The following is a 12,923-nucleotide window of genomic DNA, read 5'->3' as shown; positions in this document are numbered from 1 at the left end:
AGGCAGTTTAGTGCGAAAACCGCAACACGATAGACAGAACCAATCACAGCAGGCTGGACGAGTGTGTGTGCGAGTGTGTGACAACCCGTAGTGTTGACTCATGTTGTGAACATAGAAGCGATGACAGCTGGATCTGTTAATCGATACACGATTGGCAATTCTCATCAAAACCAGAGAACCGCACTGCTGCAGAAAGCTGAATCTGAATTAGGGAGCAACACGGAGGCATGTGTGCCTAATGGGTCGAGTTGTGAGGCATTTTACGCAAACTCGGCTATGAAATTTTTTTGAGTAAGATTTTTTTTTTCAAGGCAGAGAAGTTTTCCCAACTTTCACTCAAACAATATTTGTTACTTCTCGATTTTTTTTTAGATTTACGCAGTTTTTATGTGGATTTCGGAATTTATTTGTTTTCACGTAGGACTACGTCTCACTTTAGTTATGTGGGGAGTTGTGAAAAGCGTAACGAGAATGTGTTCTACTCAAATGCTTCTAATCTTGGATTTTGAACACCAAAGTCTTGGTTGATAGGTGAAGTTTGCCCCAAACTCATGGTATAATAATTGGCATATCTTTTTACACGGAAAGAGTGGAACAACCGAAAAGTGTTAAGACAAAATAACGTTTATAGTATGTTTGTTAAGGTGGGGCAAAGTTATCGATATTCCAGAACCGAGCTTTTTGGTTCCTTTTGGGGCCCCAATCAATTCTAAACTTACTTGAAGTTGATTGGTTTTGTCTCCGCTTAGCGCATTGCATTCCAAATTTGTATGAAAATTTGTATAGAAAAACCTACTTTTTTGCATTTACCTCTCTAGGGAGCTCAGTTATGCTCTATCAATGCACTACATTGTGTTAAAGTATAGTACTTTAGATGCCCACCAATTTTGCCGAGGACACTGAAGAGCTAGGTTGTCTCTAAGAAGAGCTTTATATGTTCAAAGCTCAGTACATCGATTTAGTGTTTAGACGGACTTCGAAAAAATCACTATGAAGCTTTATAAACATTTTTTAAGTTCTTGTTGAAGCCTTTTAGAGGTTCAATTAGAGAGCGTCTAAATGCGACACTGGGCACTAGAGGGTTAAATCCCGAAAATCTTGTTTTCTGCCAACACTACCAATGTCCGGTACATCAGTAGCATTCCCATCAGAAGTAACCTGTCGTAACGAGTTCACACACTCAGCTGGATCAAGCAAATAACTTTAGGTCAATTTTCTGGGCGTAGGTAGGATCTAAAACGTGTTTCAGTAGTTAGTTCTGATGAAAATTTGACTGACGCCGGTACACTGAAAGGCGAAAAACGAATGCTCGGGGTCGGCCATCTCAGCTGCTACACGTCAGATCACCTTGAATTGCTGCTCGCTCCCAACGACTTTTTTTCGTCTTCCGTAAGTTCCCGTGTGCTGTTGCAGAAACGGCTTATCGTCTGCCAAATCAAATATTTTTTTCGAATTTAGACAATTTAATGTTTTCACATATCTCTGCCAACTTGCACTTTCCCGTCCCCAAACACTCTAATCCCTTTGAAGTTAAGCACTTTTTGGTCGTTCCACCCTTTAAATGAGGTTAAATGGAAATTTACCAAAATTTCCACCAAACCTGATCTATTTGTTTTAACTCACTCTAAGCACACTCCTGGTTCATTATATAATAGGAGTGTAGAAAAATTCAAATTTAATCTCATGTGAATCGTCTTTATCAAGACGATTAAATATTGAATTAAGCTCAAAAAAAAAATTATAATAAAGCTCAAAAAATTTTTATATATTCACACTTACATATACAAAATTTTTGTTTTCGCGGGTGATGCTTTTCAAATTTGCATGGGACCGCGTAAAAAGGTGACTTTTTAAGTTGGAAATATAACAAAGAAAACTTTCCTAAAAGTTTGAACCTTGTTGAATATAATACTAGTCATGAATATAATAGTAGTCATTCTAGAGACCAAAATAAAATATTTTATATTTTCAGTATGTATTTACACGAAAAATTGTGATTTTTTTCTTAAAACGGATATATGATTATTTTTGGCCTAAAACGAAAAACGTGATTGAAATAAGGTCGATATCTTGTACCGTTTTTACCTAATAGAGAAAAGCAGCCCACGTAAAAAAAATCCTACCGTAGGGTAAAAGCACCGGTTTTGGCCATAGTATGTTATTGAAGAGAAGCATTTGGCCTGCTTCCTTCGAAAAATGTGTAATTGAATCAGTTCAACGTGGAAATCGGATGAACTCGTCTATATTTTTCACTAACATTGAGTTTAAATAGTAAAATTATGTTATTTTGTTTATATATTTTCCAACCAAAAAACTTCTCTAGGCTCTTATTTTGGCCATAGCATTTCTTGATTGGCCACTCGGGGTTCCTATTTTGGCCAATTCGCTTTGACTTCACCATGTAGATATATTTAATCAGCAGAAAATGCTCGTTATTAAACTTACTTAAAAGCCAGTATATCTTTTAATTAAACTAAATAATAATATTATATTCACACATAGCTAGCAGTGCAAAGTACTTCGAGCTAGAATTTTATTCGAATTGAGTAGGATATTTAATAACACTGACATCACATCAGTGATCATTTATCTTTATTAATAAGCTTCCGCTCTTTGCTTTTTTCACATAGAAACTTATTTGTATTATTTACCAACTATAGTTAAAAGTCCGAAGCGTTAGTTTCGGTAGATACAACCGAAGTTACAATTTTGTAAATAATCTGAACCAATAGAAAACGGATATATTATGCGGAACGGATGTGTTCCATCAAATAGCGGTGCTGTAGTAATATAATCTTTCTTATCCAAAACCAGTTGTGTGTTTTCACGAATCTCATGCGATATCTTATGACAGCCCGAAAAACTTCGTACTTTTTATGTTTTGCATCAATGTTAATACGTTACCATGGATTTGTTTACATATGGCCAATATCAGGATTATAAATTATGGAATTGCTTTGATATGAGGCCAAGAATGGATCATTGATCGTTTTCGGAAGCTTCTGTTATTTTTGATATTGCAGAGAAAAATCATACCATAATGCCTATTTTTTTTATCCATGTGCTGTAATAAGTTGTGCCTGATGCTGGTAACAAAATTCGCTATAGAAATGTACAAATTTAAACAAAATTATGCTCTATCAAAAACAACTTTCAAATTACCTAAACGTTAGACTGTACAGTAAACCTGTGAGAGTATATTGAGTTCCATTAAAAGTAAAACACGCATATTTGTTTGCTACAGTAAGTAATGTATTTGTCGAATAACAACAGCAGTTTCAATAGGAAACTTCGAAATAGGAGTAATTTAAGATACTTCTTCACAATTATCAATTTTATTCTATCATGGCCAAAACCGGTGCTTCTACCCTACTTCAATTTTCTCTGGTGTTTTATTTTTGCTTGATTGTTTTATTGATGAACAGGTGGAAGACGTATTATTTTTTAACAATATTAGATGTGAATTACAGCGATCGAAAAAAGCGAGAAAAATATTTCCCTAGAGTTTAAACTGAAAAAATATGAAACACCAAAAGTTTTCAGCCATTTCTGCGAATTATGGTGCCCCTAGCCAGGTCAAAATAATTGCTCGCTGGGTTCAAAGAGGCGACTTCTTTGATTGCTCACGGGAAAACTTTATTGCATTTTCTGAAGATATGACGCATTTCCTTTTTTTCGTGTCTAGCAAAACAAACAACTGTTAGAAAGCTATAATCTTACATATTTTTTTCAGTTTAAGAAGACATTATGTTATCTATCTGGTCGTGCTCACCTCAAATTTTACAAACTAATTTTCTCGCGAATTAATAATACTACGTGCGTGAAACTTTGATCGATTGTTTGCATCGCCGGCGCAGATCAAGGGTAGCAATTTGAGCGCTGTTTATTTACTGGAAGTTGAGATATTAAGCGCGAAATCTTGGGGCGAAAAGAAACCTAACCTCCAAATAACCATACCATACCATATCATACAGGTAAAAAGCCTCAATCCCGAATAATATCTGTAATTTAAACTAAGGAGCTTTAGAAATAATTTCAATTTTAGGATTAGATTGTGTAGATTTTTTGCTTTGAATACTTGAAATTTGAAAACCAAGAAGCTAACAAAATCTTTTTTGGTCGCGATCACCTGGAATTTCACAAGCTAATTTTCTTTTGAATTATAAAGATTATGTGCGTGAAAGTTTGCTCGATTGTTCTCACCGCCGGTGCATGCTTAGAGTAGCAATTTGAGCACTGTTTATTTAGTGGAAGTAGAGATTTATACACTCGAGGTTGTGAAGTGAAACGAAACCTAACCATGATATCGAATGGAGAAACGCTAGAATCCTGATTAATATCTGTAATTTAGCTCTAGGGGTCGTTAGAATGCTTTCAAATTTAGGATTAAATTTTGTAAAATTTATGTCTTTGAATATTTGAGATTTTAAAAAACAGAAGTTTCTGATATATTTTTTGGTCGTGATCACTTCGAATTTTACAAGGTAATTTTCTCTCGAGTCATAAAGACTATGTGCGTAAAAGTTTGATCGATTGTTTGCACCGCCGAAGCATGCGCTGTTTACTCAGTGGGAGCTGGATTTTTACGCTAAACGCCGTGAAATGGAAAAAAACTAACCTAATCTAAATTGTTGAGAATAAATTCACAATTACGAATAACATCTGTAATTTCAAATTAAGGAGTTATCTAAATCCCTTCAAATTCAGGATTAAATTGTGTTGAATAATTTTTTTGAATACTTGAAATTCTTAAAAAAACAAACAGGACTTGATATAATCTCTTTTGGTCGACATCACCTCGAATTTTGTGAGCTAATTTTCCCTTGAATTATAAAGACTAAGGGCGTGAAACTTTGATCGATTGTTTGCTCCACTAAAGCATGCTTAGAATAAAAAATTGAGCGCTGTTTATATTATGGGAGTTAATATTTTTACGCTCAAAGTTGTGAAGTGAAAAGAAATCAGATCTCGAAATTGTATGGAAAAGATCCACAATCCCGATCAATGTCTGTATTTTCGACTTAAGAAGTAGTTAGAATACTTTCAAATGTAAGATTCAATTGTGTTAAATTTTTTTCTTTGAATACTTGAAATTCCACAAATACAAACCTTCAACTCCTCTTTTGGTCGCGGTCACCTACCATTTTGCAAGCAAATTTTCTTTTGACTTATTGATGTGCGGCAAAGTTTGATTGATTGTTTGCACAGCCGGCACATTCTTAGAGTAGCAATTTGAGCGCTGTTCATTCAGTGGTAGCCGTGATTTTTACGTTCAAAGACCTGAAGTGAAAAGAAACCCAACCTGGAAATTGTATGGAAAAAGCCACAATCTCGATAATTATTTATAATTTCAACTCGAGCTATTAGAATACTATCAAATTTAGGATTAAATAAATTTCAAAAAACAAAAAAACAGAAGTTGACGAAATGTGTTTTGATCGAGATCACCTGGAATTTTACAAGCTAATTTTCTTTGAGTTATTAGCACTACGGGTGTGAAACTATGATCGATTGTTTGCATCGCCGGCGCATGCTTAGAGTAGCAATTTGAGCGCTGTTTGTTAAGTGGAAACTGAAATTTCTACGCTCAAAATCGTAGAATTAAAAGAAACCTAACCTCGAAATAGCGAAGAAAAAGCCACGATTTCGATTCGCATCAATACCTGTAATTTCAACTTATGGAGATATTAGAATGCTTTCAATTTTGGCGTTGGATTGTGTAAATGTAATTATTTTAAATTGAAAAAAAAAAACAAGCTCTTTTTTGGTCGCGATCACCTCGCAAAAGCTAATTTGCTCTTGAATTTAAAAGACTACGTGTGTGAGACTTCGATCGATTGTTTGCTCTTCTGGAGCATGCTAAGAGTAGCAGTTTGAGCGCTGTTTATTCAGTGGAAGCTGAGATTTTTACGCTCGGACTCGTAAAATGGAAAAAATCAAAATGTATGATAAAAAGTCACAATCCCGATTAATATCTGTAATTTCAACTCGAGAGCTAATTAAATACTTCCAAACTTAGGAATAAATTGTGTTCAATAGTAGACTCTTCCAGCTGGTCTCGAGGTACGATGCTGACCCAACAAGCTCGTCGTTCGAGTCTCGGATCGGGAAGCGACTGCTAGTGTCAGTAGGATCGTAGCGCTAGCCCCGCAATTGTCATGTACACTCAACAGTAAGCTGCGAAGTCTGTGTATAAGAAACAGAAGGTCGAGTTCCGATACGAAATGTAGCACCAAGACTTTGCTTAGCTTTGTGTCCATTAGTTATTTTTTGAATACTTGAAATTCTAAAAAAACAAGACTCGATCCTTTTTTGGTCGCATCACCTCGAATTTTGCAAGCAAATTTTCTATTGAATTATTAAGACTACGTGCGTAAAACTTTGATTGATTGTTTGCTCCACTGGAGCATGTTGAGAGTAGTATTTCGAGCGCTGTTTATTTGATGGGAGCTGAGATTTTTACGCTCAAACTCGAGAAACCTCGAAATTGTTTGAAAAAAATATGCAATCTCAATTTACCTTAATATCTGTAATTTAAACACATGGTTCATACAATCTTTTTAAATTTTGGTTTGAATTATGTTGAAATCTAAAGAAAAGTGGATATCATTCGTCCCTAATTTTATTGATTTTCGCGAGTTTGAAGTTTGTTGAATGGGGACGATTTTCAACTCAACTATCAACAAGTTTAGTTATAGAAGACTATACTTCAATTATTACACCACCACCCTGAGCAACGTTTTACCTGTCGAACAGAGACATTGGTGTTTAAAATCCGTTCAGTTACATCTGTTACTGCCACCCAAATGAACAATTCGGTTAAATTACAGATTATTAAGCTACTATAAAGCGGATTTCGGCTGAACTATAGCTTAAGAAGTCGTTATTCAACAAATTTGTTTGTTGAGACAGTATGCGAATGAAATGCGTGATTGATTTTCGCACATTCTTTCTATATAGCAAGTCTAAACGCAGCTAGAAGAAAGTAAAAGAGAAGCGAACTTGTGGTTGGTTGAATATACACGATTTTCAACTCAACGTTCAACATGTTTAGTATTGAAAAGATATTTCAATTATTACACCACAAGCAAGATCAAATCGTTGGTGTGTGAAACCCATTCAGTGGTAATATCATAAAAAGCATTCGAAAATCATATTAAAAGACCTGTTGCAGTGAGTAGTTGAAAGCTGCGAAACTAAACTGGAAATAGTGATTTTTTTTTTTTTTATTCTCGTTTATTTTCCGTCGGTCTAGTTCCGCCACTGTTGTGGCCAATCACCGACGCCCAGGGAGGCGACTCCACACCCAGGATCCTAACTCACGACCCGTTTATTAACGGACCGGCGCCAACGGCTTTACTTCCTCATGCGATGGAAGGCGTGATCCCAGAGATTTTTCGCCTCAGAAAATCTCCCGGTGTCGGCTAGGATTGAATCTAGACCAGTTGGGTTGGTTGTGAGTGGATCACGCCACCTCACAACCATCGACACCTATGTCGGCGGTGGGATTCGAACCCAGGCGTCGAGCGTGGTTGACGGAGACGTTACCAACCACACTAGGCCCCCGCTCAACTTTTCGCTAATTTACTATAGCGAAGATACACCAATTATTATACTATGAGTTTGGGCCAACCTTTCGATCTAGACATTGTTGGTTATAATTCGTTCAGTGGTAGTTACAGAATATGCACTTGAAGAGAGTACATCTTCGTTACACTTTTCGTAGAATCCCACCCTATTAACGTAAGACAGTCCTACATTAAAAAAATCATTAAACGTTCGATCTCAATTCAACCTTTAAATTCGAGATCAGATTTTTTCAAAACATTTTGCGTACCTAAAATCTAAAAAAAAAACAAGGTCTGCTTGGAACGGGCCGAAGATTTTTTGACGTGGGACACGTCTTTGTTTACTATACTGGGATGCATTCTGTAAAATTGGAAAAGAAACGGGCGAATGTTGCGTCAGATTTTTTTGTATACACTAAAGTCTTAGGCTTTTTACGCGGATTCCGGAATTTACGCGGTATTTTTTTGCGCGGATTTCTGTTTCTCTTCACTCGGATTGCAGATTTTAAGCGGATTCCGGAATTTACGCGTTTTTTTACGCGGCACGTATCCGCTTCAATGTATTTTGTTCGACTTAAAAAACTTTGATATAAATTTTTAAATGTTGTGTTGTTATGTGCGTTGGGTGCTATTTCAGAAAAGGTAAAACGACTTCACTGTCCGACGTTTCGTCACTGATCAGTGACATCTTCAGGGGAAAAAGGGGCCACCCACATTCCACGTTGACAGCCTAGAGGAGAATCTTCCCCACACCCTCCTGGGGAATGTCCAAGGTCCACAGATAATTTTTGGAATTTAAAGGCGGATATCCACGAAGGGGGAGAGGGGTAAACAATCTGTCCACGTGGAATCTGGATGACCCCAGATATTCCTACCTATTTTATTCTCACCTTGTGCTTTTTAAAGCTTATCATCAACACCAAATGCAGCGATTTAGGGTACATTTAATCCTTTCGTTGTGGGTTTATATATTTCAGATATATTTACCTCTGAAAATGTCACTAACCAGTGACGAAACGTTAGAAAGTATAAAATATAGTCCCTCTACTTTTTTTGACGGCTCAGTCGAGAATACACTCAACGTACATTCTTCTAAATTGATACAATATCCTCAAAGTCATATATATATATATATATTTTCATGCATTCCCGCTACAACTTTTAAAACAAATCTCGCTGCACTTTCTGGAGTTTTTAGGTGGATTTCAAAATTTATGAATTTTTTTCGTTCTCACACACTTTTTCCAGAAACGTTTAACTCTACCTGATTTTTAGCTTAATGAACGGGTGTGAAATGTTATATTTTAGGAGAGTGTTATGTGTGAAATCTTGAGTCTTTTCCGAAAATGCTTCATTCTTTTATTCTATACGAGAAAAAAATTTCTCTCGAAAACTGCAAAATTTGCTCGTTTTTTTACGTCAATTTGCGAAAGAACGAACATTTTATTACACCGATTTGGGTGTTTTTTCATCGCGGATTTCAAAACTTACACCGATTTTCGCAGATTTCACTTTTAGGCCGCTTTTTTTGCAGATTCCGGAAATTAAATGGTGTTTGAACTGCGACTTTTTTTAAAAAGCGTATTTTTTAATACTATTCCACTTTTCCACGTTTAAGATGCATATTATGTGAATTCTTTGGTTTTCGAATAAAATTGTTCGAAAAAAACTCACTTAACCTCCACTGAAACCTGAGAAAGTTCTGCCGGCTATCAGCTGGCTGAACTGGCGTGAAAACCCTCTAATGCAGACTGTAACTATACACGCTACTACAGTCACTCTCTAATGGTCACTCGAAACTGGAAGCCCCTAATTTTCGGTGCCAAAGGGCCAGCTTCCAGTTACGGACGAAGAGCAAATTGAGTGATTAAAAATCACCGAAAATTGCTCCCTTTAGATTATCGTCCGCCGAAGCCGTGCATCGCCCTTCCACAGACACACACGCACACACACACCAAGTTTTAATGACATGATATAGAGTTTCAACCGTTTCAGGTTGCCTCTGCTGCTGCAGTGGTGGTCTCGATTTTTGATCCTTCACACGCGGACTGAATGGTCAAGACGGCTAAAAAAAGCAAAAATCACCAACCAAGAGGCTGTCGTTTCGGTCGTTCTCATCAAAAGTTAATGGCGGTTCCCCATCCCTAACCCTAACACTCGCACAGCCTACTGTGTATTTTTTTCCTGGACTGCTTCTGCCGCGCTGATGTGCGCACCTTTTCGCATGTGATTCAAGCCGTGGCGAGCGGCACTCCTATAATTATGCTATTAGGTTCGAAAATAAAAAAAAAAAAACAAGAAAAACGAACACTCACCTGTTAATAATAATGTTATAACAAGTATAACACTTAATAATATAACTAGTATAGCCGTACACTTCCATGTACATTTGGTGAAGCCTTTGCGAAAGTTCAGCGGCGCTGAGTAGTGATGTGAAGGGGGACCACACATGGCGCTCCGGGGCGGCAGTACCGGACCCATGCAGTTGCGGTCGTAGCTCTTCAGTGTGTCCTTCGTGGGTGTCGAACAGGCGGAGCCCGTTTTGTAGTCTATCGGTGATCCTTTGTTGTTGATTGCTGCAATTAGAGCGAAATGGAATGGGGATGAGTAAAGTGTAATCTTCGAAAAATTGAAACTTAAAGACCGCATTAGCGTGCGGGGATCTTCCACAAACAAGAGCGAAAAGAGGGGAAGGCTATAATTTGAGCTCCAAGCACAATTTAGTAAATTGGATAAATATAGTGATAGACTTTGTTTCAGGTGCGTTCAGTGGCAGCAGAATGGCAATCTTTTAGTTTTATCGTGTTTTTTTTTTTCTACTCTCTCTCTTCTCATTCACTCGCGTTTAAACGCGGAGGTGTCCGACATCAAAACGAACGTCGTGACAACTCAATAGAAGTTTACTTTCCCACACGTGGTTCGGTTCGATTTTACGACCCGGTTAGGCTTCCCTAATGATGGTTTACGACTTACGCGACTGGCCGCTCGTCGGCAAAATAAACACATTAAGGATAATTTCGATCAACAGATCTTCGCCGGCGGCGGGCTGCTGGTGATGCTGTTCCCCTTTTCCCGACACGTGTCTTCGCTAAAGCGCAACACGCGTCCCGGAGCTCTTGACAAATACCGGGATGACGGTTGTTTACGAATATTTGTAAATTCGCCAAAGGACTCTGGAGGTAGCTATTATTTTACGATTGTGTTGATTCGTTTGTCGAAGTAGGTCAAGCGCAACGGTTTGCACGCGCAAGCGAAATCAAATTAATCGGAATAACATTTCCGTTTTTCCGAGCCGAGTATTACTTTGATCGCTCCCGCTGTCGGAGCCGCTATCGAAGAGCGTTTGACAAAATAATCAGCAGCCCCGGGTGAAACAGGCAGCGAAAGTGGCCTGCTTTGTGACAACAGTCAACACGTACAGTGCGCTGAAGTGGGAATGGTAGATAAAATTCTTATAACAAAAATAATCACTGATAGTTTAAATTCATTGCAAACGGCTACTGGGACCTTTTCGGGAATAGTGCAGTCAATTACAGGAGAAATCGAATAGAAGTAGAAGTGTGTTTATCGTAATTTATGGCAATCATTTACCATTGTTATTTTAATAATTATTTTAGAGTTTATATTAAAGGTCGGACTGGATTACCTACATACAGTGGGTCCAAAAAGTATTCGTCTAGATGAAAATTTCCTGAAAAAGCTGGAGACTGAAGCTTGATTGTTACTAGAAAAGAAAACCAATCGTAATTTTGGGTCGCAAATCAATCAATTCATATTTATTCTTTGAAACTTACTACAAAAACCATAACCATAAATGTAACAAGGGTGACATTTCATTATAATTCATTCTACGTGTGCTCAAAAAGTATTCGTCTACTTAAGAAATATACCATTTGAAGAGTTCATACAAGAGTTAAACTTCTTTACCGACGAATAAGCCCTCTGGCAGTATCTAGCCGAATGATATATTGACAGATCATAGTATTTTGTTGTTTTTATTGTAATTGAAGTGTAAATTAAGAGACATCATGGGTCGGAAAGGTAAAGAGACGAGTTCTGAAGAGAGGAAACTAATTATACTCCTGCATAATGAATGCAAGTCATCTTACGAGATAGCGTGACTTGTAGGTAGGCCTAGATCAACCATTCAATCAGTTATTAATCGCTTTAGCATTACAAAAACACTGCAAAACAAACAACGGAGCGGTCGTCCTCGATCGTTAACTGAGCAGGATGAGCGATTCATTGTGCGAGCAATGAAAAGAGATCCGAAAATAAGTGCGCCCAAGTTGCAGGTGAACTGGAGAGAAAAGGTACAACGGTATGCACTAGCACAATCCGAAATACCTGCAAAAAGTATGGCTATAATGGACGTGTTGCTCGGAAAAAATTTTGGGTGAGTCAAGTTAACTGTCAGAAACGGCTTAGTTTTGCCAAGGAACACCAATTCAAGAAGGAAGACTTCTGGAATCGAGTCATATTTTCCGACGAAAGCAAATTCAATATATTTGGATCAGATGGTCGACGTATGGTATGGCGCAAAAAGAACACGGAAATGCAACCGCAAAACCTAACACCAACAGTGAAGCATGGTGGGGGTTCCGTCATGGTTTGGGGATGCATGAGTGCAGCAGGTGTAGGAAAACTATAATTGAAGGGATTATGGATCATACAATGTATATCCGCATTTTGAAGGATAATTTGGATGCCAGTGCTGAGAAATTGGGGCTACAAGGGAAATACATATTCCAACAAGATAATGATCCCAAGCACACGGCCCTTAACACCAAGCTATGGCTTCTTTATAACACACCGAAACAACTTCGCACGCCTCTCCAGAGCACAGATATTAACCCGATAGAGCATTTATGGAAAATACTGGATGATTAAATCAGGAAAAGGCACATTTCTAACAAAAACCAATTGAAACAAGTTTTGAAAGAAGAATGGGAAAAAAATTTCATCCTCCGTCACGGCCAATTTGGTAAACTCCATGCCCCGAAGACTACGAGCTGTTATAGACGCAAAGGGAAACCCAAATAAGTATTAATTTTCATATTACAATTCCTATTGTTATGCGAAAACTATTTAAAACCCAATTAGACGAATACTTTTTGAGCATATGTTAAATAAAATGTCACCCTTGTTACCTTTATTGTTATGTTTTTTTATAATTTTCGAAGAGTAAATATTAACCTACTGGTCTGCTGCCCAAACTAACCGTTAGTTTTATTTTTTAGTACATATCAAGCTCCAGTCTTGGACTTTTTAGAAAAATATTCGTCTAGACGAATACTTTTTGGACCCACTGTATACAATTTTTCACTATATTTAACCATGTGCCTCAAGGTACAC

At 37.4% G+C, this 12,923-nt stretch overlaps 1 protein-coding gene across 11 annotated transcripts in view; it reads right to left on the bottom strand.

Moving 5' to 3' along the window:
• LOC129721707 (teneurin-m) overlaps window positions 1-12,923 on the bottom strand; it is a 440,502-nt gene that overhangs the window by 35,015 nt on the left and 392,564 nt on the right. For all 11 annotated transcript variants that reach the window (XM_055674594.1, XM_055674598.1, XM_055674595.1 and 8 more), the window contains one exon: window positions 9,884-10,144. In XM_055674594.1, the coding sequence (XP_055530569.1) occupies window positions 9,884-10,144 (261 nt within the window). The remainder of the gene's footprint in view (window positions 1-9,883; window positions 10,145-12,923) is intronic.

Source organism: Wyeomyia smithii, chromosome 2 (assembly GCF_029784165.1).
Source record: "Wyeomyia smithii strain HCP4-BCI-WySm-NY-G18 chromosome 2, ASM2978416v1, whole genome shotgun sequence".
Taxonomy (NCBI): domain Eukaryota; kingdom Metazoa; phylum Arthropoda; class Insecta; order Diptera; family Culicidae; genus Wyeomyia; species Wyeomyia smithii.
Note: the sequence above shows the minus strand (reverse complement) of the source record. Positions and strands in the feature narration are given on the sequence as shown.